This window comes from Aquarana catesbeiana, linkage group LG02 (assembly GCF_042186555.1).
Source record: "Aquarana catesbeiana isolate 2022-GZ linkage group LG02, ASM4218655v1, whole genome shotgun sequence".
Lineage (NCBI taxonomy): Eukaryota > Metazoa > Chordata > Amphibia > Anura > Ranidae > Aquarana > Aquarana catesbeiana.
The window spans coordinates 66,398,363-66,425,884 of NC_133325.1; the positions used below are offsets into that span (position 1 = coordinate 66,398,363).

The following is a 27,522-nucleotide window of genomic DNA, read 5'->3' on the forward strand; positions in this document are numbered from 1 at the left end:
TAATGTCTGTTACAAATGGTATAAGAGTATCATTCCCTATTGCCATGTCGATCCTAGAGTGAGGAGTGTGTACCAGAATAGCATGAAAATGTTTGTGGTGCTAGATGGCGTTCACGTCAAATATCCCTCAAACCTGTTTCTGTAAATATCCTATATGACAGTGATGGTGAACCTTGGCACCCCAGATGTTTTGGAACTACATTTTCCATGATGCTCATGCACTCTGCAGCGTAGTTGAGCATCATGGGAAATGTAGTTTCAAAACAGAATAAGTATAAGCTCCCAAGAATAAAGCGTACCTTTGTAAGCGATATGCGGTTGTTGTAGAAATTCCTTTCTGAGGAAAATATTTGCACCCATTAACTGCCATTAATACCTCTCTCTCTCTACTGTTGAAATTTCTAAAGCTGAGGGATCATGTGATCCTACTGCAGTTGGAGTGAAAGTTGTTGAGGCCATATAGGAGGGCTTGCTATGCGAACCTAACCCCTTATGGGTTGTAGAAGATGATAAAGATCTTTTTAGGTTGTGTTTTTCCAGTATTTTGGGATGGATTATGAGCGAACCACTTTAATTTGGCAGCTACTTCCTTACTTTTATTTTTTTCTGTCTTTTGTGGTTGTGAGCTGGAGGCATCCTGTAACACTGATGTATCTTCCCTTTTCCTTGTCATAGTTCTTAATCTTGTCTCCAGTTGTAAACTAGTTGCAGGCTCTATTCCCCCAATCCCTCGCATCTACTCTTCTTTACAGTGCTCAAATATAGTAGGATACACAAATGCAGCATACAAAGAGTAAAATTTGCAGACAAGGATAGCACACTGGATTCCTTGTCTCCGCTAGAGAGTGAGCTAGAGGCAGTCAGGGCCAATATCAGGGAACATTACAGACCACAGATCTTGCCAGGGGTTGGTGAGAAGAGAGCACAGGAGACCATCTGAACTGATACAAGCTCATTCCCGCCGGGAATCTCCGATTGAGGCCGTCAGGAACCAGCAAGAGCCAACCAGAGGCCACGAATATACCAAGGAAGCCAAGGGAAGCCGATCGGGATCGACCAGAGCTGAGCTAAACCGATGAGAGCCGAGAGAGCTCAGGGCCCATCAAAGATTGGAGAAGGCTGCCTCACGGTTGTCCCTCATGAGCAGGTGTGGACACTGAGTCTTTCCGAGCCTCTCCGCTACAGCCGAGTGATGTTCAGCCACTCCTCAGCTCGAGCAGCCACGGAAGCACCTGGGGACCTCCTATACTCTGCTGCCCACTAAGCGGGACCGGAGAGAAAAAAAATGCATCAAAAACACTCCTCATTGAAATGAATAGGAGCTGCCTCAAAAATGTACCTGCGAAGTGTTTTTGGTGCAGTTTAAGTCACATCCTTTAAAAAAAAAAGCACCGCAAAAGTGCAATAAAAATGCTTCATTAATGCATAGGCAAACCAGAGTGAAAGTGCCCTTTTAATGATGTTTTGTGGTTCTCAACCTAATTGAGACCAGGGCCTGGTAAATTTTTCCAAAACCTCCCATGCCCCAACGGTGAAGAATCCAATATACTCCAGTATACTCCTGCAGTGAAAGTATGGGAATGCAAAATTATGTTTTGAAATTCTGGGTGGGGTTGGGTGTCACCGCAGGGGGGTTGGGGGCTGTGAAGTGAGTTTGGGGACTCTGTGGTGCACTTGTTGGCCGTGTAGGGGATGAGGTTTCTGTAGGAGGTTGGAGAGCACTGTGGGAGGTTTCTGGGTCACTGTAGGGACATTGTTGGCGCAACTATGAAAGGTTGGGGGGGGGGGACTGTGGAGACTGGGGGCTCAGGGGGCCTGGGGGCACTGTGGAAGTGCAACTTCACTCTCCCAATCAACACGGATTACTTATAATCCTCATATTTACTTGTGTTAAACTTTTTTTTTTTTTTTTTTTAACATTTCTTCAGTTACTTCCTGGTTTCCTGCCTAGGAAAATGATGTCATACATCCCAGGAGTCTTCAGGAAAGGAGGAGAGGAGGAGGGGTTTTCTCAGCTAAGCACACTCACCTGTATGGATACTTGAGCTAAGGGCAGGAAGTAAATGCTACATGAATCATTTGCCCTTATTTAAGATGGCCATAGCCAGAAATGCTAGGGAGTTTTTTAAAGTGATTTATCACCAACATGAAGCATGGAGACAAGGATGGATGGAGGAGTTGGCTTTGAATATTAAAAATAAATGAAATAGCATTTTTGGTTTGTGGTGCTGAGATGCAATGAAGATCCACTTTAAGAGATGTGCAGGTGGCTGGAGGCCAAGGAGAATACGGCCCAGCAATGGGCCATGGCCTGGTGGTTGAGAAATACTGGTATAGAGAATGGCTACATCAGCCCTTGAAAGAATATAAATCCATTATTTCATGTCTGATTGTATTGTTTATAGTTTGGCTTTTCTTTCACTTTAAAGGATTAGTTAACCTTTACCAAAAAGGGACCAATGCAAAAAAGGGGCGTCTGTAGATTAAAACAAAATGTGCAGCTCTGACTAAAGTTGAATAACGCCCTTGCTATAGGTGTAGGCCATTTATTTACCTCAAGAAGCCTGACTGGAAAACTCCCAGGATGTTGCTAGGCCATTGCTAAGAGAGGCCCAGCTGTTACTGCTTACCTTCCCCATCACAGGAATGAATTCTCAAACGCTTAGCTCAGAGCTACTGCATCAGGGGGGAGAGAGAGAGAGAGAGCATGTAAGGAGGTTTGAAGCAACATCCTAGCAATGTCCTGGGAGTTTTCCAATCAGTCTGAGGCATGAGATATGTAAATGGCCTACACCAGGGGTCTCCAAACTATGGCCCTCCAGTAGTTCAGGAACTACAATAATGCCTAGTCATGTCTGTAAATCTGAGTTTTACAAAGCCTCATGGGACTGGTAGTTCCGCAACAGCTGGAGGGCCGTAGTTTTGAGATCCCTGGCCTACACCTATGGCAAGGGTATTATTCAAATTTAGTCAAAGCTGCACAGTTTGTTTTTATCTACAGACACCCCTTACCTACGTAGGCAATTTTTTGGTAATGGTGAACTATCTTTAAAGTAATGTCTTTTGAGTGATTTGTATATGTTGTGGATATGGACAATTAATACCGTCCTTGCTCTGTGTTTGACAGGCTGAGAAGGATCCCCAGAATAAAAAGGATGGGGGTGCCGGCCTGGAGACTCTGAAGGCAGACCTCTATGGTCTGACTGCAATTTTAAACCAACAAGATGTCACTATGGCAACCCTGAGGGAGAAAGTCTGTGAACTGGAGCGAGGACTACATGTGAGCGAGCAGGAAAATGAGAACAAGCAGGTATGGCAATTGTAAATGCATGTTCCAGCAAAGCTATCCTTCATCTGCTGGCTTATTTACACAAATGGAGGGACCTCGTTTACTTACATTTACAGGTAGACTGTCAGAACACCTTTAAGATGCTAAAAGAGCACCTGTAATATTGGTGCCCATTTACTTTGCATGGTGCGTTAACCACTTGTGTACTGGGCACTTATACCCCCTTCCTGCCCAGGCCATTTTTCAGCTTTCAGCGCTCTCACACTTTGAACGACAATTGCGCGGTCATGCAACGCTGTAACCCAAACAACATTTTTTGTAAATATTTTTTTTCACAGAAATAGAACTTTCTTTTGGTGGCATTTAATCACTTCTCGTGTTTTTATTTTTTGCTTTTGAAAAAAACAAAACATTTTTCATAGTTTGTTATAAAATTTTGTAAACAGGTAATTTTTCTCCTTCACTGATGTGCGCTGATGAGGCTGCACTGATGTGCACTGATAGCCTGCACTGATAAAGCTTCACTGATGGGCACTGATGAAGCTTCACTGTTGGGCACTGATGAGGCTGCACTGTTGGGCACTGATGAGGCTGCACTGTTGGGCACTGATGAGGCTGCACTGTTGGGCACTGATGAGGCTGCACTGTTGGGCACTGATGAGGCTGCACTGTTGGGCACTGATGAGGCTGCACTGGTGGGCACTGATGAGGCTGCACTGGTGGGCACTGATGAGGCTGCACTGGTGGGCACTGATGAGCTCTGATTGGTGGCACTGGTGGGCACTGATTAGCAGCACTGGTGGGCACAGATTGGGACCAATGTCCCTCTAACAGAATCCGGTTACCAGCTGTCTTCTTTTCTCCTCGCACTGATTGTGAAAAGAAAAAAAGACGATAACCGGCTTCTGTTTACTTCTGTGATCAGCTGATTGGCTGACAGCTGATCACGTAATAAAGGGCCGCTGTGATTGGCCCTTTACCCTGTTCTGTGATCAGCTGAGTCCGAAGGACTTGACTATCCCAGAGCGCGCCGCTGGAGGATGTCTATTGACGCCCTCCCAGCATTGGAAGCCCACGCTGTAGCGGTCTTTTGGCTATAGCGCGGGTAGGAAATGGTTAATGCACGTTAATGTTGCACGTCAATGTGCATTGCTTTAAGACAGCCCATTGAAGACCTCCCCAAAAACAGACCTGCCACAAAATGTTATTTTAACCTGCAACATCTGAATGCTTGTAATGTGTGTTGCGGCAACGTGTGCATTTCTACAATGCATAGATGTGAATGGGCCCAAAGGCTAGGTACTAGGTCAACGCTAGCGGCAGCCTCTACAGTCCCTCTAGACGGCGCGTTTCAGAGGGTGGTAGAGAAGTAGCTCCCAGGTGTTCAGAAGACCCTTTTTTTTTTTTTTTTTTGAATGGGGATTTCCCTTTTTTTTATGACATAGTCCTCAATGAGCACGTTTGACCAGTCACCCGTCAAACGCGACAAGCTAAGTTAAATTTGCCGTAGCATGTATACAATCCCCTCCAGCTACCCTAGTGGACTTTTAGGGGCAGTAAAATATACCATTGGGGTGTTTTTGTTATATCTGTTCAAGAAGTTTAAAAAGTACTCACGGACCCTTCCAGAAATCGTATCCATTGTTAAAATCTGTCTCAGCTATCTCTGAGGACTACAGTTGCATGTAAAACATTTAGATATTCTGGCAGAAGCCTGTGGTTTACAGAACCTTACCCGGCTGACTTATCCCTGATCCCGTGGTCACACAGCCTGAGGTTTCAATTAAAGGGTGCTGCAAAGCAAGCTGCTTTGCTGTGTTTTCACTTTGCTAACCCGTAGAACTCTTGGAATCCTTTATCATGATTAAAGGATAAGTTCACCTTAAGGCCTCATGCACACGGACGTTTTCACAGCTGCTTTTTTGAGATTTTTTTTCAGCTTAAAAAGGCCTGTCTATGTTAGTCTATGGCTTCATGCCCACTTAGGCATTTTTGAGCTGCAAATGGCATAGGCGTTTTTAAGCTGTAAAAAAAACCCAGGACCAGTGGGTTCTGAGAGATGTTTTTCAGCTGTAAAAACGCTCTAACGCTCAAAAACGTCATTCACCAACGTTTGTTAACGTTTTTGTTCCATTGAAAAAAAAAAAAAATTGAAAAAATAAAAAACGCTAAAAACCGCTAACGCGGAAAAACGCTCAAAAATGCTCAAAAACGCTAAAAACCGCTATTGCAAAAATGTTGAAAAAAGCTAAATAAAGTAAAAAAAAAAAAAATCACTGCAAAGATATGGCGTTTTCATAACGTTATTTTAACAGCCTGTGTGCATGAGGACTTAGGAGTATGTTACACCCATATTTAGGGTGTAAGATGTAACATGCGCCTATACATCCACCTCCTGCTGCCAACACAATTCAAATACGGTGCGGCTGTGCAGGGCTCCGCCCACACAGCTGCATCATTCAGTCAGTTTCCTGTGAATGAATGAACTACAAAATACTGTTGGCCACAGCGGCAGACAACTTGTACTTCTCAACGAACTGCAAGGGCACTGGTAAGTAGTTCATTGATTCTCATTGCACGGGATGTACGAGCAGACAGCGACTGAGTCTGCAGGATCCTGGCATTGCAACTGTGATCTGCTGATTGCATGTAAAATGCCTTACAGGCTGCAGTGTAAAAAAAATTATAAATGCAAATTTTTTACCAGAAAAAATGGTGACAGGCCCTTCGGTAGCGAGGGGGTCAGTGTTCTGGCTTAAAGGATAAATTCACCTTTGGGAACATGTTACATGTTCCACCCGTTTTTTAGGTTGGAACATGTAACATGTTCCCACTGCTGCAGCCGTTCCCTGACCCTCTGTGTCTAGTGACAGTGATCCAGGGATCTTTTCCCCTAATCCGCTGTCAGAAATGTTAAAAAATACATTGCTGTGCGGATCTTAGCCCACCCGGCCGTGTCATTCATTCAGAGTTCTGTGAATGAATGAACTACAAGTACCGACTTCCTTTGAGGTTGCCAGCTTGTAGTTCTCAGTGAACATTAGGTACCGTATTTTTCGCTCCATAAGACGCACCTAGGTTTTAGATAAGGAAAACAAGAAAAAATATTCTAGACCAAATGGTGTACTAAAATAATTACCAGCGCCCGTGAAATGCAGCCTGACCGGTGCCCGTGAAATGCAGCCTGACCTGTGCCCATGAAATGTAGCCTTACCACACAGAACTCTGTCACGTCACGGATTTGAATATCCCGGCGCCCACTCTAACAAAGTCCTGCCACCTATGATACACATCACACTGATTCAATGTATCATTGGATCAGTATTCCGTCTATCTAGGAAGGGGGACTTTGTTACAGTCCTCCACCTCGCACAGATTGGCATTCCCTGGCGAGGACGTCATCACATCCGCCTCTCACTCAGATAGAAGACAGAGCAGCCCGAGCGGCCACTGCAGCCATACTCCATTCGGCCTCTCGGACTGCTCTGTCTGTGACTGAGTCAGTATTCACTCCATAAGACGCACAGACCTTTCCCCCAGTTTTTTTGGGGGGAAAGTGCATCTGATGGAGCGAAAAATATGGTAGTTAATTGTTTCTTCCTGTCGGTGTGTAACTGCCTTCCTGTACGAGCAGCTTACACAGACAGTCTGCAGGTGTCCAGCATTGCACCCACAATCTGCTTTCCAGGCTTCTAGTAAAAAATAATACATGCACATTTTTTTTTACCTGCAAAAAAGATTTGCATTTATTTATTTTTATAAAGGCGAACTTATGATTCAAAAAACCAAGTCCATAGTTTTCTAAGAAAAACAAGTTCTCCGTGCGTTTATGTATGCTAGCATTGCTCTTTCTGTGCAATCAGCGGCTCCCTGCTCTGCTTGCAGTTTTTACACCAACCATACTGAGCCCAAAGTGATAAGACAGAGCTGTCAATTATCATGAAAAACCGTCCAGCTGCAATTGGACTTGGTTGAGCAGCTACCGTGGACTATATTCCTATACAGTGCTATGTAGATATAAGTCTTTTGATGCCTAAGAAGACTCCTCTAACGTGGCGAGAGACTTAAGACTCCTCCGCCCCTTCCCACAGGCCGTGCGCCATTCCTCGCCTCTCATCTGTCATGTGTCTTGGCATTCATCAGTCTGTGAAGTAGCTGGAAGGCCTACAAAGTATAGCTTTTATTTATACGGCTATAAAAACAGACAGACGTGATCAATTGCCGGGTGTCAGACGCTTCTTGAGAACATCACTTGTTCGCCTGATCGTTTGAATCGCCAAAAATCCCTGCAGCAGGTGCGGGTTGGTGGCTTTCATCTTTGTTGAATGACGCTGTGAATGGACAGCACTTCCGAATCTTTTTCATCGTTTGTTGATTTCGAGACTAATAAAATGTTGCCCGAGAAGAAAGCAGAGACTGTGCAACTTTGTATTCCTAAAGACAATGGACTTAGAAAGGATAAATCTGACTGTAAAAAGGATTGCTGGATGAAATGGAACAGTTGGAATAACTTCCGTCTGCAGAACGTCCTTCATTTTGCCTGCAGTGTCTAGTGTGGTATTCCTTGTAAACTCCACTTAGAAAAGCCTACAATATAAAGCCATGTGCAATCAGTATACAGTTCCTTTAATTGGTTAGTTCACCTTTACCAAAAAGCATATGCAGGTAAGGGGTGCCTATAGGAAAAAAAAAAAAAAAAACTCTGCAGCTTTGACCAAAGTTAAGTAATGTCTCTGCTATAGATGTAGGTTGTTTATGTACCTCGCTAAGCCTGACTGAAAAACTCCCGGCGGTGACCAAATCCCACCCTGCCTTTCAAATACTGAGCTACTGCATCAAGTGCGCGGGACCCATGGGCGCGATCACGGAGCACGCGTTGGGGGCGCGCGCTCCGGCCTGTGCGCTAAATTCAAAGGGATGTACAGGTACACCCATTTGCCCAGCCGTGCCATTCTGCCAACGTAAATGTACATGCGGCGGTCAGCAAGCGATTAACTAAAGATGCTGTTTCCACCACAGAGTCCCATCTACGTATGCAGCGTGGCACACAGGTGATCACAGACAAACACATGCATGATTGCAATCTCTGAAGACGAAACGGAGGTCCTGTAGGTTTTGGTTGTGGTAATCAAGGATTTGTGTGTAGGAAATGGTCAACCCCAACTGCAAGCAAAATGACTGGAAATCATAAGGAAAATGGCACATTCCTGAAAGGAGAGTGGGCTGGCTTGTCTATATGGTCAGTTTACAATCACATTCCTATGGTTTGAGTCATTTAAGATAACTATGATATTAGAGGCTTTATTAGATATTTGTGAGGCCAACATTAATAAGGAATATGAAATATACAATTTCCCTATCTCTTAGTTTTTGTGAGTAGGCATTTACGTGAAGTGAAAAAGTTTTGTAATTATTAAGAGGCGCAAAAAAATTAAATATAAACTTGTCACCAACGCACCTTATTTTTTCACACATATACTGTGCATCGTTTATCATTGAAGCTTTTATAAATGTTTTTGACTAATCAGGATAGGGTTGCCACCTCATCACTTTAGGCCTGGTTCACACCTATGCATTTTTTTTGTGCGTTTTCATTTTTGCGGAAACACACTACAGTCCATTTAACACTTGCCGACCGGCTCCTGTACATATACGTTGGCACTTTAAAGATGGATATCTCGGTAACGGCAGCAGCTGCTGCCACAACCGAGGTATCCATCTTTTCAACCGGCGGTCCTGTTTACGATAATGGTGGTCTCTGCGGCGGATTCACAGCGAGATCACCATTTATCGGCAGCGGGAGAGGGGCCACCCCCCTTCCCGCCACTCTCCCGTGCCCTCCGCCACTTACCGGAGCCGTCGGCAGCGGCAGAGGCGATCAGAACCTGTCCGTGACTTGGTATGGAGACAAGTGAGGGGAAGATGGCCCCCACCCGTCTCCATACCATAGCAGGGCGGAAGCGACGTCAAAACGTCAGCTCCGCCCATACTTCTTAAAGGGCAATTTTTTAGTTGTCGTTTTTTCAAATGACTTTTTTTTTTTTTTTTAATTGAATTTAAGTCCAAATATGTGAGGACTTTTTGAACCCAGATCTCATATTTAAGAGGACCTGTCATGCTTTTTTCTATTACAAGGGATGTTTAAATTCCTTGTAATAGGAATAAAAGTGACTCAATTTTTCTTTAAAAAAAGTGATAAAATCAAGTAAAATAAAATAAATAAGAAAAAAAAAAATTTTTAAAGTGCCCCATCCCGACGAGCTTGCGCGCAGAAGCGAATGCATATGTGAGTAGCGCCCGCATATGAAAACGATGGTCAGACCACACATGTGAAGTATCGCTGCAATCGTTAGAGCGAGAGCAATAATTCTAGCCCTAGACCTCCTCTGTAACTCAAAACATGCAACCTGTAGAATTTTTTAAATGTCGCCTATTGTGATTTTTAAGGGTAAAAGTTCCACGAGCGGGGCGCAATTTTGAAGCGTGACATGTTGGGTATCAATTTACTCGGCGTAACATTATCTTTCACAATGTAAAAAAAACTGGGCAAACTTTACTGTTGTCTTATTTTTTTATTCAAAAAAGTGAATTTTTTCCAAAAAAAGTGTGCTTGTAAGACCGCTGCACAAATACGGTGTGACAAAAAGTATTGCAATGACTGCCATTTTATTCTCTATGGTGTTATAAAAAAAATGTTCTAAGTAATTTTCTAGCAAAAAAACTTGTTTTTAACTTGTAAACACCGAGTCTGAAAAAGAGGCCTGGTCTTTAAGTGGTTAACATGGTTTCCTATGGATGTAGTTCACGTCTGTGCCTTTTATGGAAAGGGCCAGGGATTTTTCTGGCTCTTAGTTCTATAGACTTCAATTAAACAACAATGTGTATTGAAAAACGCAAAATGCCCTTGGAATATGCAAACTGCAACTTGCATAGGTGTGAATCAGGCCTTAAACCCGAACACATATTAATTACACAGGTTCTGTGGTTGATTAAGGTGGTAATTAAACTCGGTACCTTATATGCATTTAAATTAGCCTCAGAACCTGTGTAATTCATATGTGTTTGGGTTTAAAGGGATGAAGTGGCAACTCTAAATCGGGAGAGTCTAGCCTACCCATATACTCACATTAAGCATGTTCTGTGGTTTCTAGAGTGTATCAGAGAGCATGGAACAGTTTGACAGGTCGTGGTTTAGTGAAAACACTTTTTCCATGTTCAATACTCAGAAAAATGTACGGCCATCTCACATGCAGTTCTGTTGCTGGTGAGAACGGAACAGGATCGCTAAATGTGCCGACTGTATCGGCAGCGTGTTGCTCTATCGCTGCCAAAAATGCTGCAGAATGTAAGTCACCAGCAACAGAGCCACGTTACATTTACCCAGCCAGTTTAGGACGCATGCAAGCAGGTCATGTCATCCGTAGAGATCCTAAATCCAACATCTCAAGTGTGAGATGGGCCTCAGAGAGGGTTCTAGAACTGCCATTTCTCATAATAGACCGTACAGCAAGACATGCTCCATACAGAGTATGTACCAAAGAGTGATCTTTTTCTAGATATGTGGGAACATTACGTTGGCTTGTCCCTGTGACCTAATCCGTTGTGTAATACATCTTGTAGGCAATACATTGTCCAGCAGAATCCACATACAAAGCCGGGTACAGTCTGTCCTTACCAGAAGAAGAGGAGGAGGAGGAGCCAGTGAAGATGAAAGATGCTCCATGGCAGAGCGATACCTGCAGAACACAGAGCCAAGAGAACCAGCAAAGGTATGCATGAACCAGTTTATTTATTCATATTAATTAATTTACCTAGCATTAACTAGTTCTGTAGTACTAAACGGAGGTGCTCTAAACTGGAACGCCAAGATTTAATTTTAAAACAAGAAATGCCAACTTGCATCTGTTGGGGGGGGGACAACCCTACTTCAACCCACCTCCTGTGAGCCCAGGCTGTTGTAGACTGTGCCCCTAAAGTAGGGAGTGGGGGCCATCATCATCGAACAGTCTTGGCTCGCAGTACTCCTAAACTGAGTGGCTCTCTATCTAGAAAGACAGACCACCCACCATTACTGCCAAGAAAAAGGACCTGTGACTTTTTATAGCTTAAAGTAGAATTGTAGGCAAAACTTTTTTTTTTTATCATTTTGGATAGAGTAAGGCATCTTTGTCTTGTTGGGGATATTTCTCCTCACTTCCTGTCCCTTAGCCAAAACAAGAAGTGAGAGGAAATCCCTGAAAATTAAGGGAATCTCTTGGGGACCCCCAGGTCACCAGAACTAGTGTGCTGATTGGAAGATTTCTTTTCTCTTACTTTTCTGGGGACAACCCACAATTTTGTGATTTTTCTTTCACTTTTAACGATAATGGTAAACAGGATGACTAGAGACATCAATAAAGCAGAACAGTGGTTCTAATCCCTCTCCACTCCAAAAAAAAAAAAAGATTTGCCTTCGGGTATACTTTAAGAATAATAGAAAAAATGGGTATTTCATGATATAAAAATAGATCTAATGGTAGGGGGGGTTCACAGATGGCAGATATCTGTAGTTTCATATTTATGCCTATGTATTTTTTTTTTTTAATATGTTTTGAATAGAGTATGGAAATTATAGACCCATTGTCAGGTTTTTATCGTATGTAGGGAGCGTCCCCTCATTTTTCCTAGTGACTTATCACCAAGAGAAAAATACAAAAAGTATGAGTTGTCATTAGAGCAAGAGGTAAGGGACAATCCTCTGATGGAGATATCTCTTCCATTGATGACTCTGGAAATTGGGATTTCTTTCACTTTGCAAAGATTTCCTCCAATTTCCTGTTGTGTCTCCAGGACATAATGTGAAGGGCTTTAACCCTTCCCTGCACAAACTGAAAATAAGTTTCCCTATATATACACTTGTGTGATTATTGGGTGAAAACAAAAAGACCCCAACGTTTCACCAAGGAGCACCTTTTTCCAATTGAATGCAACTGGAAAAATGTGTGAAATTGTGTGAATCTTGTGTCAAAACCTTTCTAGGTAGATCCCTTTTAAAGTGGAGCTCCGCCAAAATTTTTTTTTTTAAAAGTCAGCAGCTACAAATACTGCAGCTGCTGACTTTTAAAACATGGACACCTACCTGTCCAGGGCGCCCGCGATGTCGGCACCCAAGGCTGAACCGTCTCTCAGTCCTCAGGTGCTGCCGCCTCCATCTTCGGTAAGGGAATCAGGAAGTGAAGCCTTGCGGCTTCACTTCCTGGTTCCCTACTGCGGATGCGCGAGTCGCGCAGCGCAATACGGATGGTCCCTGCTGTCTCTGGGACCCGTATGTTTCCCAGCAGACAGCGGGGGGGGGGGGGGACAGGAAGTGGCGTAAATAACCGCAGATTCTGCGGCTATCTATGCCGGAAGTGGGTAGAGATACCTGTAATATACAGGTATCTGCACCCCCCTGAAAGGTGTCAACTGTGACACTGGAGGGGGGAGGAATCCGATGAGTGGAAGTTCCACTTTTGGGTGGAACTCCACTTTAAGTTGTACATTTTTTTTTTTTTTTTCCTTTAAGCCCGGGTTCACACCTATGCGAATTAGATGTGGGTTTCCCACATCTAATTCGCATAGTAGGAGAATGTGACTGGCTCCCTATGGAGTCGGTTCACATATCTCCGGGGCGGCTGCGGAGCGCACTGCACAAAAACGCTGTGCGTCTTTGGCTCCTTTCAGGGTTGAATTCAGGCATAGAAACGGCCCTGATTCGTCCCTGAAATGGGGAACAGGGATGCACAGCGCTCCTGTGCGATCTGCAGCCCGTTTATAGTGTGAACCCGGGCTTAACCATTTGACCTCCAGAAGATTTACTCCCCTTCCTGACCAGGCCATTTTTTGCGATACGGCACTGCGTTACTTTACTTGTACACGAATAAAATTGACGTCCTTTTTTTCCCACAAATAGAGCTTTCTTTTGGTGGTTTTTGATCACCTCTGTGGGTTTTTTTATTTTTTGCACTGTAAACAAAAAAAACTGACTTTTGGGGAAAAAAACAATATTTTTTACTTTCTGCTATGAAACATGTCCAATAAAATAAAATAAAAAAAAGAAACATACATTTAGGCCAATATGTATTCTGCTACATATATTTGGTAAAAAGCTTATATTGATTGGTTTGCCAAAATGTTATAGCTTCTACAAACTATGGGATATTTTTATTTATTATGTATTTCACTAGTAATGGCGACGATCAACGCTTTTTGGGGACCAGTGACACCAATAGAGTGATCAGTGCTAAAAATATGCACTGTCACTGTACTACTGACACTGGATGCAAAGGGGTTAAATAGGGGCGATCAAAGGGTTAACTGTCCTAGCCAGTGTTTTAGTGTAGTGTGGGAGGTGCTTTTACTAGGGGAAGACATGGATTCTTGTCCCTCCTTTGCAGAGACACAGGATCCATGCCTTCCCTCCAGTCAGAATGGCGTTCTGGGTTTGTCTACATAGGCAGACCACCGTTCTACCTCTCTGCTGGATAATCGTCAGACATCGAGTCCGCGGTACCCGCAGATCAGCTCCCGCTGTGTATAATCAGAAGATGTCGGGGTGCACATGTGCGCCCACTACCCAGAAATGCCGGGTCGCGCACTAGGTACGTGATCCAGCGCAGCAGAGCCAACTTCCACCGTATATATGTAGTGGTTAAAGCAGGACTGCATTTTTCTGTGCTAGAAACCCAGAAACAATGTAGACAGGCACGAATGAAGCCTTTAATAAAACTATTTTGGGAGCCACTTTTTTTGCGGAGACGCTAATGAGCGCAAAGCTGTTGCCAGTGATCGATAGTCCAGGTGTTGAATGCTGTCTCAGGTAAACAAATCTGTGGGCTAACGAGGAATGAATAAACTTGTAGCGGTGGCTGGATTCTGCAGGTCTCCGAAGACGTGTATTTATTTTATTATTGGAGTTTTCTTTTATTGGAGATTCAATTATTGTAGAAGAAATTGGAGACTAAAAACAATTTGGAGGGTTTATTAAACACTGATGGAAAAACAAGCAAGCTGCTAAGTTGGACATGCATCTAAATCTACCTCTCCACTAAAGTGTGATCTGCCTTCAAATTTGGAGTTTGACAGACGGTGACGCAATGTGACGCCTCCTCACTGTCCATTTTTTTTTACCCCATTTTTTTTTTTTTGCTGACAAACGCGCCGCAACCGCGTGCAGTTTCGGCACTTCCCTGTTCGTCTGCATTTGTCGCGAACAGAATATCTGCTTATTCAGTGTCCGATTTCTGCCAATGTTGTCTTTGTAGATTTTTATTTATTACATTTTTTTTTTTTTTTATCCAGCACCAACAATTTACATACAATACATTCACGCAAGTCCCTGCCTTTTTAAATTTAATACATGCCTGCTAGGACCAATTTGGAGAGGTGCCAATTAATCTACAAGAATGCCTTTGAAATGTGAGAGAAAACCTAAATACCTGGAGAAAACCTGTCCAAGCAATGGGAGAGCATACAAACTCCATGCAGATAGTGTCTTGAGCAGGGTTTATACGTGCGCAGTTTAGTTTTGTTCTGATTCGTTATTTACATAAATTAGTTTAGTTAAAATCGTTTAATACGTTTTTGGAATTCGCTTTGTTTCGTTTGTATTCGAATCAATTCGAATTTTCTGAATTCAAAAAGTTTTCGAATTGGAAGGGTTTTCGATTTGTTTTCCAATTTCGAAAGATAATAAAATAGAAAAAAAGATAAAGGAATAGAATACAAAATCCAATAGAATAAAAAGAATAGAATATAACCATCTTCTGAAATTCGAACATAAAATAATAGAATTCAAAAAAACAATAGCATAGAAAGAAATACAACAATTTCCCAAATTTCAAATAGAATTAATTTGAATAGAAAAGAATAGATTATAATAGAAAATAACAGAATAGTATAGAAAAAATCAATAGAATAGAAAGAATATAACCATCTTCCTATTCTAATCTATTCTTTTCTTTTCTATTCAAATTTGAATTGATTCTATTTGAATTTTGGGAAATGGTTATATTCTTTTCTATTCTACTGTTTTTTTAATTCTTTTCTTTTTCTATTCTATTATTTTCTATTCTTTTCTATTCAAAATTCCAATTTCGGAAGATGGTTATATTCTTTCTTTTCTATTCTATTTAAATTGATTCTATTTGAATTTTGGGAAATGGTTATATTCTTTTTATTCTATTGTGTTTTTTTCTTTTACAAAGGGTTTTATTGATAATCATAGCAATTTCACAGTTTAACAGTGTAGATCAGTGTTTCTCAACTCCAGTCCTCAAGGCGCCCCAACAGGTCATGTTTTCAGGATTTCCTTCAGATGAAACAGCTGTGGTAATTACTAAGGCTCCATTCACACTAGCGCGTTTTTTGATGCATTTTGCATTTTGCAGAAATGCACGGGAATTTTTTAACATGGGTTCCTATGGAACATGTTCACATCAATGCCTTTTTGTTTCTCTGCATTTTTGGAAAGGGTCGGGGACTTTTTTTCATGCAAAATGCAGCGTTTTGCATGTAATAGAATTTAATGGACAAGCATCAAAAACGCAAGTGCACCGTTTTTGCACCGTTTTTGCACCGTTTTTGCAGCGTTTTTGGTGCGTTTTTGGTGCGTTTTTGCCGTTTTTTTTTTTTTTTGTAATTTTTTTTAAAGACTGTAAAAAAAAAAGAAAAAAAAAAACCCAAAACGCAAATCGCGGCAAAAACGCTACAAAAACGCTGCTCAAAAACGTGGCAAGCATGAAAAAAAAACCTCCAAAAACGCTCAAAAGCAACATGCATAGGTGTGAATCGAGCCTAAGGCAGTGAAACTGATCAAATCACCTGTGCAAACTAATGGAAAGCCGGAAAACATGACCTGTTGGGGCGCCTTGAGGACTGGAGTTGAGAAACCCTGGTGTAGATAATGCATCATGAATAAACATAACATAAAGTTTAGCATCTTATAAATAAAATAAGTATGCTAGTAAATCAAAGAAAAACAAAACAATAATGTTGTGTTTTTTTTAATTCTATTCCATTATAGTCTATTCTATTTTTGTTTTATTTTTTTTCTATTCTATTCTTTTCTTATGTATTCAAATTTATTCTATTTGAAGTTCGAATTTCAAAAGATGGTTAGTCTTTCTATTTTATTCTATTCTTTTTTTATTCTATTTTATTCTTTTCTATTCTATTCTTTTATTTTCTATTTTATTTTATTCTCTTTTGGAAATTTGAAAACCTTTCGAATTTGAAAACTATTATAAATTGATCCAAAAACTATTAGAATCGATTTGAATTTCATCCAAATTTTTTTTCGTTATTTCAAATTCAGTATTATTGTAATTCGAAAATTCGGATACACTCGTTTTTCTGAAAACTGAAAATTCGTCCCAATTTCAATTCGGAACGAAACAAACTGCACATGTCTACCAGGGTATGAACCAAAGTGCTAACCACTAAGCCACTGTGCTGCCCATGATTGGTTCCATCGTCATCTCCTTCCCCCTACAGATCTCTTGCTGATTTTTGCTACACAATGTCTAGGGTTGGGCAGAAGGAGGAAACCAAATAAGTGAATAGGTATTCCAGTTGAAACATTTTAAAGCTTGGTACCCCCCACCCTGCCGTCCCAAGCATCAGAGCCCACGAGTACCATCATGATAAATACAAGCTTCTTTATTCACGAGCCCTTTAGAATTGTAATGGTCACACTTCTGTCTTCATAGTCACCTAGAACTGTAATTATTCACATTTATTACATTTATTTCTGACTCTGTAAGGAGTCTGTGTGTCTAAATTAGTCATACAGCAATTAGATGTGACTCAGTCTGAGGTGCCACTCTTTTAATGAATAAAAGACTCTGTCATTATTCTTCATCTGTAGCCGTGTGCTTTTTGTTTCTACTGAATTCTTCTTTCCATTAAGGGACCTACAAACCTAAAATACAACTTTGTATTATGTAAAAGTACAATGAAAAGATCTGTATTTGGGGGATATTTGGGATTGTATTTGCTTTCACAAATAAGGATAGAGAAGTGAGGATTTAAAGGCTTAAAAGTTCACCTTTAAAAAAAAAAAAAAAAAAATTATGAGTTGACTTATTTTTGGAGGTAAAAAAATGCATTTTTTTTCTCACAGAGCATTGCACCCACATTCAGTGGATTGTGGGTGCAATGTCGGGCATATTTAAGAACAGTAATTACCCTGAACTACAAAACTTCAGGGATTTACTAACTGGTCTGGTTATGGTATACAGTACATCCCGCAACTTTCTAAAGGTTAGCTATTGAAAGATTTCCAGACACTAAGAGAGGAATATGGTCTACCGAACCATATATTCTACCAATACTTACAGCTCAGGTATGCCATTTCCACCCAATCTAAGTTATTCAGTTGGGTGACCCAAAGATACTTGCTCAACTTGTAACCTCCTCCTTTTTGTCTTTATATGGATCTTTTATGTCTCAAGTTTCCAATGCTATGTCTCTATTGTGTAGAACTAGATGGTCAGAGGACCTGGAACATGTCTCGAATGAAGAATGGTCCACTATTCTCGGCAATGTACCTAGAGTGTGATTGCTGCCCCTCTCTGCCAATCCCTTCACTGGTTTCCCCTAACCCACCGTATAAAATTCAAAATGCTAACCACAACATACAAGGCCATCCACAACATCGCCCCCAGCTACATCACCAACCTCATCTGCAGATATCGCCCAAATCATCCCCTCCGCTCCTCCCAGGACCTCCTGCTCTCTAGCTCACTTGTTACTTCCTCTCATGCGTGCCTTCAGGACTTCTCCAGAGCCTCTCCCATCCTCTGGAACTCCCTGCCCCGATATATCCGATCAGCCCCTAACCTGTTCACCTTTGGCAGATCCCTGAAAACTCACTTATTTAGGGAAGCCACACCCACCTAACTGTCCCCGAGCCCCCCCCCCATCAAATCATTCACCGCATCTATTACCTTTTGTACCACCACCCCCTCCCTTTAGAATGTAAGCTCTACGAGCAGGGCCCTCCTGTCCCTTCTGTATAGAACTGTAATTGTGCTGTCCCCCCCTCTACATTGTAAAGTGCTGCGTAAACTGTTGGTGCTATATAAATCATGTAAAATAATAATAATAGAGTCATCAGCTCAGAAACTTGCTCAGCTTTTTATTATCCACCGCACCTATCGTACTCCGCAGAAACAACATGCTTGGCAGAAGAGGGACACCCTTCTTTGCCCAAGATGTCAGGTGGCTAATGGCACACTCCTTCATATGCTATGGAAGTGTCCAAAACTGACGAGATATTGGATAAAGGTGCTTGGATCAATAAACAGTATATGGAATCCTAATCTCACATTAGACCCTAAACTTTTGTCTCCTGGGCTGGTTAGATGAGGAACTGTACACCACACATATACACAGCTATCATTAGAATTGTATTTATTGCTCGGAAACTTATAGCACAGAAATGGTTCTACAACACCTCCATCCTATAAGGAATGGATCACTGCTGTGAATGCAACATCGCTAAAGGAGAAATTGGTTTATATACATAGAGGTAGTCCAATCAAATTTGAACATATATGGGATGCCTGGCTGGAAACCCCTGGTCTAGCTCCTATACAATTGGTCCAAAATAGAATTCTTGGAGGAAGAACCTCCTCCCGTTAAGCGTAATGATGCTACATAAGCAACGGTTTTAATTAATATGGGGTGCCAGTATTACATGGATTTCTTAAGATCCCAAGGAAACGAAAACCAATATACAGTGGATATAAAGTCTACACACCCCTGTTAAAATGTCAGGTTTCTGTGATGTAAAAAAGGAGACAAAGATAAATAATTTCAGAACTTTTTCCACCTTTTAATGTGACCTATAAACTGTACAACTCAGTTGAAAAACATACTGAAATCTTTTGTGGGGGGGGGGGTAAAACTAAAAAAACTAAAATTATGTGGCTGCATAAGTGTGCACACCTTCTTATAACTGGGGATGTTGCTGTTTTCAAAATTAAAGAGGAACAGCAGTCTGTTCACATAATTCGTAATAAAAACATCTTTGACATTCTTGCTTTAACTGACAATTGCGCGGTCGTGCGACGCTGTACCCCAAAAAAATTAACGTCCTTTTTTTTTCCCACAAATAGAGCTTTCTTTTGGTGGTATTTGGTCACCTCCTGCGGGTTTTAATTTTTTGCGCTATAAACAAAAACAAAATGACTATTTTGAAAAAAAAAAAGCAATATTTTTTACTTTTTGCTATAATAAATATCCCGCAAAAAATATATATATATATAAAAAAAAATTCTTCCTCAGTTTAGGCCGATATGTATTTTTCTACATATTTTTGGTAAACAAAATCGCAATAAGCGTATATTGATTGGTTTGCGCAAAAGTTATAGCATCTACAAAATAGGGGATAGATTTATAGCATTTTTATTATTATTTTTTTGTTTTACTATTAATGGCGGTGATCTGCGATTTTTATCCGGACTGTGACATTACGGCGGACAGATCGGACACTCTTGACACTATTTTGGAACCACTGACACTTATACAGCGATCAGAGCTATAAATAGCCACTGATTACTGTATAAATGTCACTGGCAGGGAAGGGGTTAACATTAGGTGGTGATCAAAGAGTTAATTGTTAATTGTCATTTTTTTTTTCAGCCAGTAAATACCTTTTATACAGCTCACTTCCTGTTTCACACAATTTGGTAATTGTGTGTTACCTAGGGAGTGATTCTAACTGTGGGGGGATGGGACTGCCTGGGCGAGGAGACTGATCATTGTTCCTAAGCATTAGGAACAACAGATCGCTTTTCTCACCCCTGACAGAACAGAGATCTGTCTGTTTTACATTGACAGACCTCCGTTCTCTCCTTCTCAGGAGCAATCGCGAGTAGCCGACGGCCACGCTCACGAGCTCCTACGTCGCGCCGTGCGCGCGCTCTATACTCCTTAAAGCGTCCGCCGTACAGCTACGGCGTTTCGCGTAGGAGTGCCATTCTTCCGCCGTTAATCGTTAAGCGGCGGGCGCTCAGCAAGCGGGTTAAACACTTTGCCTTACTCTGTTCTTCTATTAAGATGAATGCAGTCCTAAACCCTGTTTAACGTTGACAATACTTGTATGGCACACTGCTATGTTATAACAATAATGTCTGTTCTGTATAATCTGGTGAACATGTATGGTCCATCGATCTCTTGTTTTGTTTGTATGGAAAAAAATGTAATAAAATCTGATTTAAAGAAAAAAAAATATAATAAAGAAGTGATATAAACCAATATGGGATACCACATCTGAAGTAACACATCAAAGGAAAAGAGGGACTTTTAAAAAGGTATCCAACACAGTCTATACAGTAATACTAATTTACTTTTATTGACATAAAAATTAATTAAAATTTCCAAAAAGTCCATATTTCTCACATTAAAAATTCAACATATTGCCTCCTTGGACAGGTGTTGTTTTATTGCAAGATGTTAAAGTATAAAGAAAAATCCCTATAGTGAAATCTCTATATAACTCTGCATGGAGCCCAGCGCTCGCCTTTACAGTGAGCGCTCACCATGGTTACACTGGGCTGCGTGCTTTATAATACAGATATATATGCTAATACATCAGATTAATGTCCCAGCCACACAGGAAAAGAGGGCTCGAGACGCCTTTTTAGGAAAATTACAAATGCTAGAGGAACCATTCCGCCATTACTGAAATAGAAGATTTGTTATATAAATAATCGCGCTCCGCATGGTGTTCTATTAAATTGGTTTGTAATATGGACGGAAGGAATATATTTGTGTTTTTTTTGGTCCCACGAGCTCTAGTGAGGACGGCATGAATTCTTCCCTGCACCTACAATTCTCGATCCCAGATCCCAAATACATGCATCCGTTGTCAGCCTCCTAACACTCCCAGAATCCTTTGGGCTCTTGTGCTCGAGCCTAGAAAGACTATCCTATGTAATTCTTCTATTACATACAGTGCCTTGAAAAAATAGTCATACCCCTTGAGATTTTCCACATTTTGTCATTTTACAACCAAAAAACCTAAATGTGTTTTATTGGCATTTTATGTGATAGACCAACACAAAGCAGCACATAATTGTGAAGTGGAAGGAAAATGATAAATTGTTTTCCCTTTTTTTTTTATGTGCATTTGTATTCAGCTCCCCTATAACATGACAAAATGTGGAAAATTTCAAGGGGTGTGAATACTTTTTCAAGGCACTGTACTTACCATTATATATACACAAGCATTTCATAAATCCAGTCATTTTAGTGTTCATCTAACTTAACCACTTCAGCCCCAGGAAGATTTGGCTGCTGAATGACCAGAGCCATTTTTTGCGATTCGGCACTGCGTCGCTTTAACCACTTGCTTACTGGGCACTTAAACCCCCCTCCTATCCAGACCAGCTTTCAGCGCTGACGCACTTTGAATGACAATTGCGCGGTCATACAACACTGTACCCAAATGAAATTTTTATCATTTTTTCACCACAAATAGAGCTTTCTTTTGGTGGTATTTGATCACCTCTGCGGTTTTTACTTTTTGTTAAAAAAATGTAAAAAACTGAATTTTTTTTTTTTAAATTTTTTATTTTTTTATATTTTGTTATAAAAAATTTAAAACGGGTAATTTTTCTCCTTCATTGATGTACGCTGATGAGGCGATAGTGATGGGCACTGATAGGCGGCAGTGATGGGCACTGATGGGTGGCAGTGATGGGCACTGATGGGTGGCAGTGATGGGCACTGATGGGTGGCAGTGATGGGCAGCACTGGCAGGTGGCACTGATTGGCACTACAGGTGGGCATTGATAGTTGGCACTTGTTGGCATTGATAGGTGGCACTTGTGGGCACTGTTAGGTGGCACTTTTAGGGGGCACTGATGAGGCAGATGTGCCTCTTCCACTTCGGGACCGATGTCCCTTACATCTGAGCCGGTGATCGGCTTTTTTTTCTACTCGCACTGTCAGCGTGAGTAAAAAAAAAAAAAAAACGATTACTGATCTTTTGTTTACATAATGTGATCAGCTGTCATTGTCTGACAGCTGATCACATGGTAAGGGGCCGGGACCGGCCCCTTACACGGATCGGTGATCAGCCGAGTCTCAGTGACTCGTGATCACAGCGCGCGCAGGGAGCGTGCACAGGGAAGGCCGTCATATGACGGCCTCCCGGGAATGCAGGTCCGCGCCATCATTCGGCCATAGCGCAGATGTCTAGTGGTTAACTGACAATTGCACGGTCGTGCGACGTTGCACCCAAACAAAACCGACATCCTTTTTTTCCCACAAGTAGAGTTTTCTTTTTGTGGTATTTGATCACCTCTACGGTTTTTATTTCTTGCGCTATAAACAAAAAAAAGCGACAATTTTGAAAAAAAACACTATTTTGTACTTTTTGCTTTAATAAATATCCCCCTTTAAAAAAAAAAAAAAAAAAAGCAAATGTTTTCTCAGTTTAGGCCGATATGTATTTTTCTACATATTTTTGGTAAAGAAAATCGAAATAAGCATATGTTGATTGGTTTGCGCAAAAGTTATAGCGTCTACAAAATAGGGGATAGATTTATAGCATTTTTATTTATTTTATTTTTTTCTTACTAGTAATGCGATTTTTATCAGGACTGCGACGTTATGGCGGACACATTGGACACTTTTGACACATTTTTGGGACCATTGGCATTGCTGCAGCAATCAGTGCTATAAAAATGCACTGATTACTGTAAAAATGTCACTGACAGGGAAGGGGTTAACACTAGGAGGCGATCAAGGGGTTAACTGTGTTCCCTGACTGTGTGTTCTAACTGTAGGGGGGAGGGGACTGACTTAGAGGAAATGACAGATCGTGATTCCTAGCTATTAGGAACTCACAATCTGTCTCTCCTCACAGAACAGAACAGGGATTTGTGTGTTTACAGACACGCGTCCCTGTTCTGCCTCTTGCGATCGCTCATGGCCGGCGGTCATCCCGACCGTCGGCCACGAGCATCGGCACTCCCGCAGTGCAGCGTGCATGCGCCTGCTATCCCGCTTAAAGAAGCCGATGTGTAGCTACGACGGCTCGTGGGATTGTGCCGACCTGCCGCAGTATAATGACGGCAGCTGGTCGGCAAGCGGTTAATATTTAAGCTCTGGTGAAGGTAGAGTGTTTAAACCTCCGAAACGCGTTGGCTCTTCTTTTACAATTTAGAAAATAAAAAGACTGTGTTGGACTCTGACCATTGGTGTGGCACTCATACTGCTTCTTACATATTTAGGTTTTATCATTGTCTGTCACCATCAGGGAAAACTTCTACCCTGGTGATCAGAGATTCTCAGCCTTCATTTTTAATTGTCTTTAACCCCTGTTAGAAATTTTGCTCATTTCTTTTCTCTGTAACTACAAAGTAAGAATGGAAAAATCTCCCCGATGGCTATTGCACTGCAATGAAAAAAACATCTGATGGACAACACAAAATGTATTTGGTTGGAGCTGTGCTTTTAAAATTAAAGTCCCCACAATGGATTGCCCCTGGCTGAAGCATTTTTGACCACTTTAGCTCCGGAAGAATTTGCCCCCTTAATGACCAGAGCATTTTTTGTGATTCGGCACTGCGTCGCTTTAACTGATGATTGCATGGCCGTGCGACGTTGTACCCAAACAAAATTGATGTCCTTTTTTCCTGACAAATAGAGCTTTCTTTTGGTGGTATTCGATTACCTCTGCAGTTTTTATTTTTTGCGCTATAAACAAAAAAACGCGGCAATTTTGAAAAAACAATATTTTATACTTTTTGCTATAATAAATATCCCCAAAAAAATATATAAAAAAAACTTTCTTCCTCTGTTTAGACCGATATGTATTCTTCTACATATTTTTGGTAATAAAAATCACAATAAGCGTATATTGATTGGTTTGCGCAAAAGTTATAGCGTCTACAAAATAGGGGATAGATTTATGGCATTTTTATTATTAATTTTGTTTACTAGTAATGGCGGTGATCTGTGATTTTTATCGGGACTTTGACATTGCGGCGGACAGATCGGACACCTTTGACACTATTTTGGGACCAGTGGCATTTACACAGCGATCAGAGCTAAAAATAGCCACTGATTACTGTATAAATGTCACTGGCAGAGAAGAGTTAACACTACGGGGCGATTAGGGGGTTAACTGTGTGTTCCCTCAATGTGTTCTAACTGTAGGGGGATGGGCTCACTAGAACGTGACAGGGAACAGAAGATCTGTCATGTCACTAGGCAGAACAGGGAAATGCCTCGTTTACATCTCTCCGTTCTGCCTCTCCCTGCCGCGATCGAAGGCCACCAGCGCACATTAAGACCGTGGGGGCACGCCCGCTCTGAAGGAGGTACGTACAGGTACGTCAATTTGCCCACCCGTGCCATTCTGCTGACGTATATGGGCATGCGGCGGTTGGGAACTGGTTAAATTTGTATGTAAAATATAAAAAATTACCTAAAAGTAAATGTTTATCTTAAAGTGATTGTAAAGGTAAAAATGTTTTTTTTTTAAAAATAACAAACCTGTCATACTTACCTCCACTGTGCAGCTCGTTTCTCTTCTGGGGTCCCCCGGCGGCTCTCACGGCTCCTCCCCATATCTGATAACCCCCTCGGAGAGGCGCTTCCCCGAGGGGGTTACCTTGCGGGCACGCTCCGGAGTCCAGCATTCGGCGTCCATAGAGGCCAAATGCAAGACAAGTTGGATGGAGGAATCCTCCCCTCCAACTGGGACATTGAATTCAAATGATCATCTTCTATTGAGCAGGGATGGCCAAAAACTGATTGAGATTCAGCCTGTTTCTGCTGAATCAGCTGAATTTCGATCTGTCTCTGGCCCACTTTATGGTATATCCACTGGCTCGAACTGTGCAGATCGCTACGCAAATGTATATTATAGCAATTTGTACTGTCTGAGTGGGTGGAGCTTTATTCAAAAATAAGTACATTTTTGGGACAACTTTTTTTTTTTTTTTTTTTTTGTGGACACCTGATCATCACATTTTAGGCGCTTGATGGACATGCCATTCCATAACCATGTACATGTATATAGAGACCCCTGGTCCCTTTGAGGCCAAAAAAAAAATGCCTCCACTCTCCTAGGAAGGCTTTCCACAAGATTTTGGAAGTGTGGCTGTGGGAATTTTTGCCCATTAAGCCCAAAGAGCATTTTTCGTCATGTAGAGATCTTGGATGAGAAGATCTGAATTAGGGTTGGCATTTTGGTTCATTATCAAAGCGGCACTTCACTTTAAAAGGGACATTCTGATCCTCCTTCTCCCCCCAACTTTACAGCTCCCAGCAGGGCCGTCTTAATAGCATCATGGGCCCCAGGGCAAAGTAATGCACTGGGGCCCCCTACCAGCTTGCCCCAACTTACACACCAACATGAAGTATAAATAGTTAATAGAATTAAGCATATATTTATTAGTATTTTCAATTTATTAGTTACTTCAATAAAATCGATTTTAAACAATAAAAAAAAAAAAAAAAAACATGCCATAAATCAAAGACTAATCAACACAAAGAACACAGTATGAGGGAGGCAGGGCAGAAGGGCACAGTACAGGTTCTGGGACACTGTCTGGGACACAGCCATCCCGGGACAGCTTCGTAAAAAGCATGACTGTCTCGGCAAATCCAGGACAGTTGGCAATTATGATATAATGCAAGATTATCATGGGGCCCCCCATGAACCTGGGGCCCCTGGGCAGGGCCCCTTAAGACAGCCCTGGCTCCCAGGAGGCTGTGGGACCATTCATAGAGCGCCAACCAGCTTCCCACAGTCAACAAGATGGGACAAGGGACCCAAGAAACCAGCAAAGAACAGGCCCGGGTGAGGACAGCGCTGGATCCTTGGACAGGAAAGTGTCTATTTATTAAAAATCAGCTACAGTATTAGTAGCTGCTGATTTTACATTTTTTCAAAAATGACTAAAGATCCTCTTTAAGGTGTTTAGTAGGGTTGAGGTCAGGGCTCTGTGCAGGCCACTTGAGTTCCTCCACACCAATCGCATCAAACCATCTCTTTATGGAGCTGGCTTTGTACACAGGTACACTTCACTTTTTTTATTGCCGTGTGTGTGTACTATTCATATAAGTTTGCGTGGCAATATTGCTTGTAGAATGGTATTTTAATTTTCACCTCATTTTGTAGTTGGCTGTAATTGAATATAAAGTTTGCTCTGCAGTACATAAATTGTGCTTTATCTTCTGTGACATTAATACTGCACTATTATGCAGCACGGACCGTTTCTTACGCTTGCAGAGATCGTGTAATGTTTTCATTACAGCTTTCAAGGTCCTCTTCATTGCACACATGAAAAACTTTTATATTCATGCAGTAAATATTTGATGGCTTTGGGTCAGATATGAGTTTGGTGCAATAATAGTTTAACGTTGTAATCATACTTTTTATTTCAGATTATGTAATGAAGAAAATCACCTTAGGATGCTAAAACCGCTAAATAACACCACAAGTAATAATTTAACACTGCGGGGTGCCTGCCAGCCTACTTCGTATGACAGTGGCTGGAGAACGCCATCCCAGAGCCTCCTAATGGATCAGAGCTGCCTGGAAGCCATTCTGCCTCTTCTAAATAGTGAGACATCTCTACACAGTGGCCACCAGTTCCCAGAGATGGATCTGTCTCTGATTTGTATTTATGATCAGCTAGATGGAACTTCTACATCTGTAAGTAATACTTATTTGATGTTTGTGTATGATTTCATCATAATTGTATGTATTGTGCATGCATCATTTTTATATCATTAAACTCAAAAACAAAAATGTAATCTATTGCAGCTTGCCAATTCATACAGTGAGGGTAAAAAGTATTTGATCCCATGCTGATTTTATACTTTTGCCCGCTGACAAAGAAATGATCAGTCTATAATTTTAATAGTAGGTTTATTTTAACAGTGAGAGACAGAATAACAAAAATATCCAGAAAAACGCATTTCAAAAAAAATATAAATGGATTTGCATTTTAATGAGTGAAATAACTATTTGACCCCTTCGCAAAACATGACTCAGTACTTGGTGGCAAAACACCTATTGGCAATAACAGAGGTCAGACATTTCTTGTAGTTGGCCACCAGGTTTGCATTCATCTCAGGAGGGATTTTGTCTCATTCCTCTTTGCAGATTCTCTCCAAGTCGTTAAGGTTTCGAGGCTGACGTTTGCTTTCGAACCTTCAGCTCCCTCCACATATTTTCTATGGGA

The 27,522-nt window shown here is 41.5% G+C and overlaps 1 protein-coding gene across 2 annotated transcripts in view; it reads left to right on the forward strand.

The window, feature by feature from the left end:
• DEUP1 (deuterosome assembly protein 1) overlaps positions 1–27,522 on the forward strand; it is a 113,237-nt gene that overhangs the window by 80,002 nt on the left and 5,713 nt on the right. For both annotated transcript variants that reach the window (XM_073612997.1, XM_073612998.1), the window contains 3 exons: positions 3,128–3,310; positions 10,910–11,058; positions 26,720–26,990. In XM_073612997.1, the coding sequence (XP_073469098.1) occupies positions 3,128–3,310; positions 10,910–11,058; positions 26,720–26,990 (603 nt within the window). The remainder of the gene's footprint in view (positions 1–3,127; positions 3,311–10,909; positions 11,059–26,719; positions 26,991–27,522) is intronic.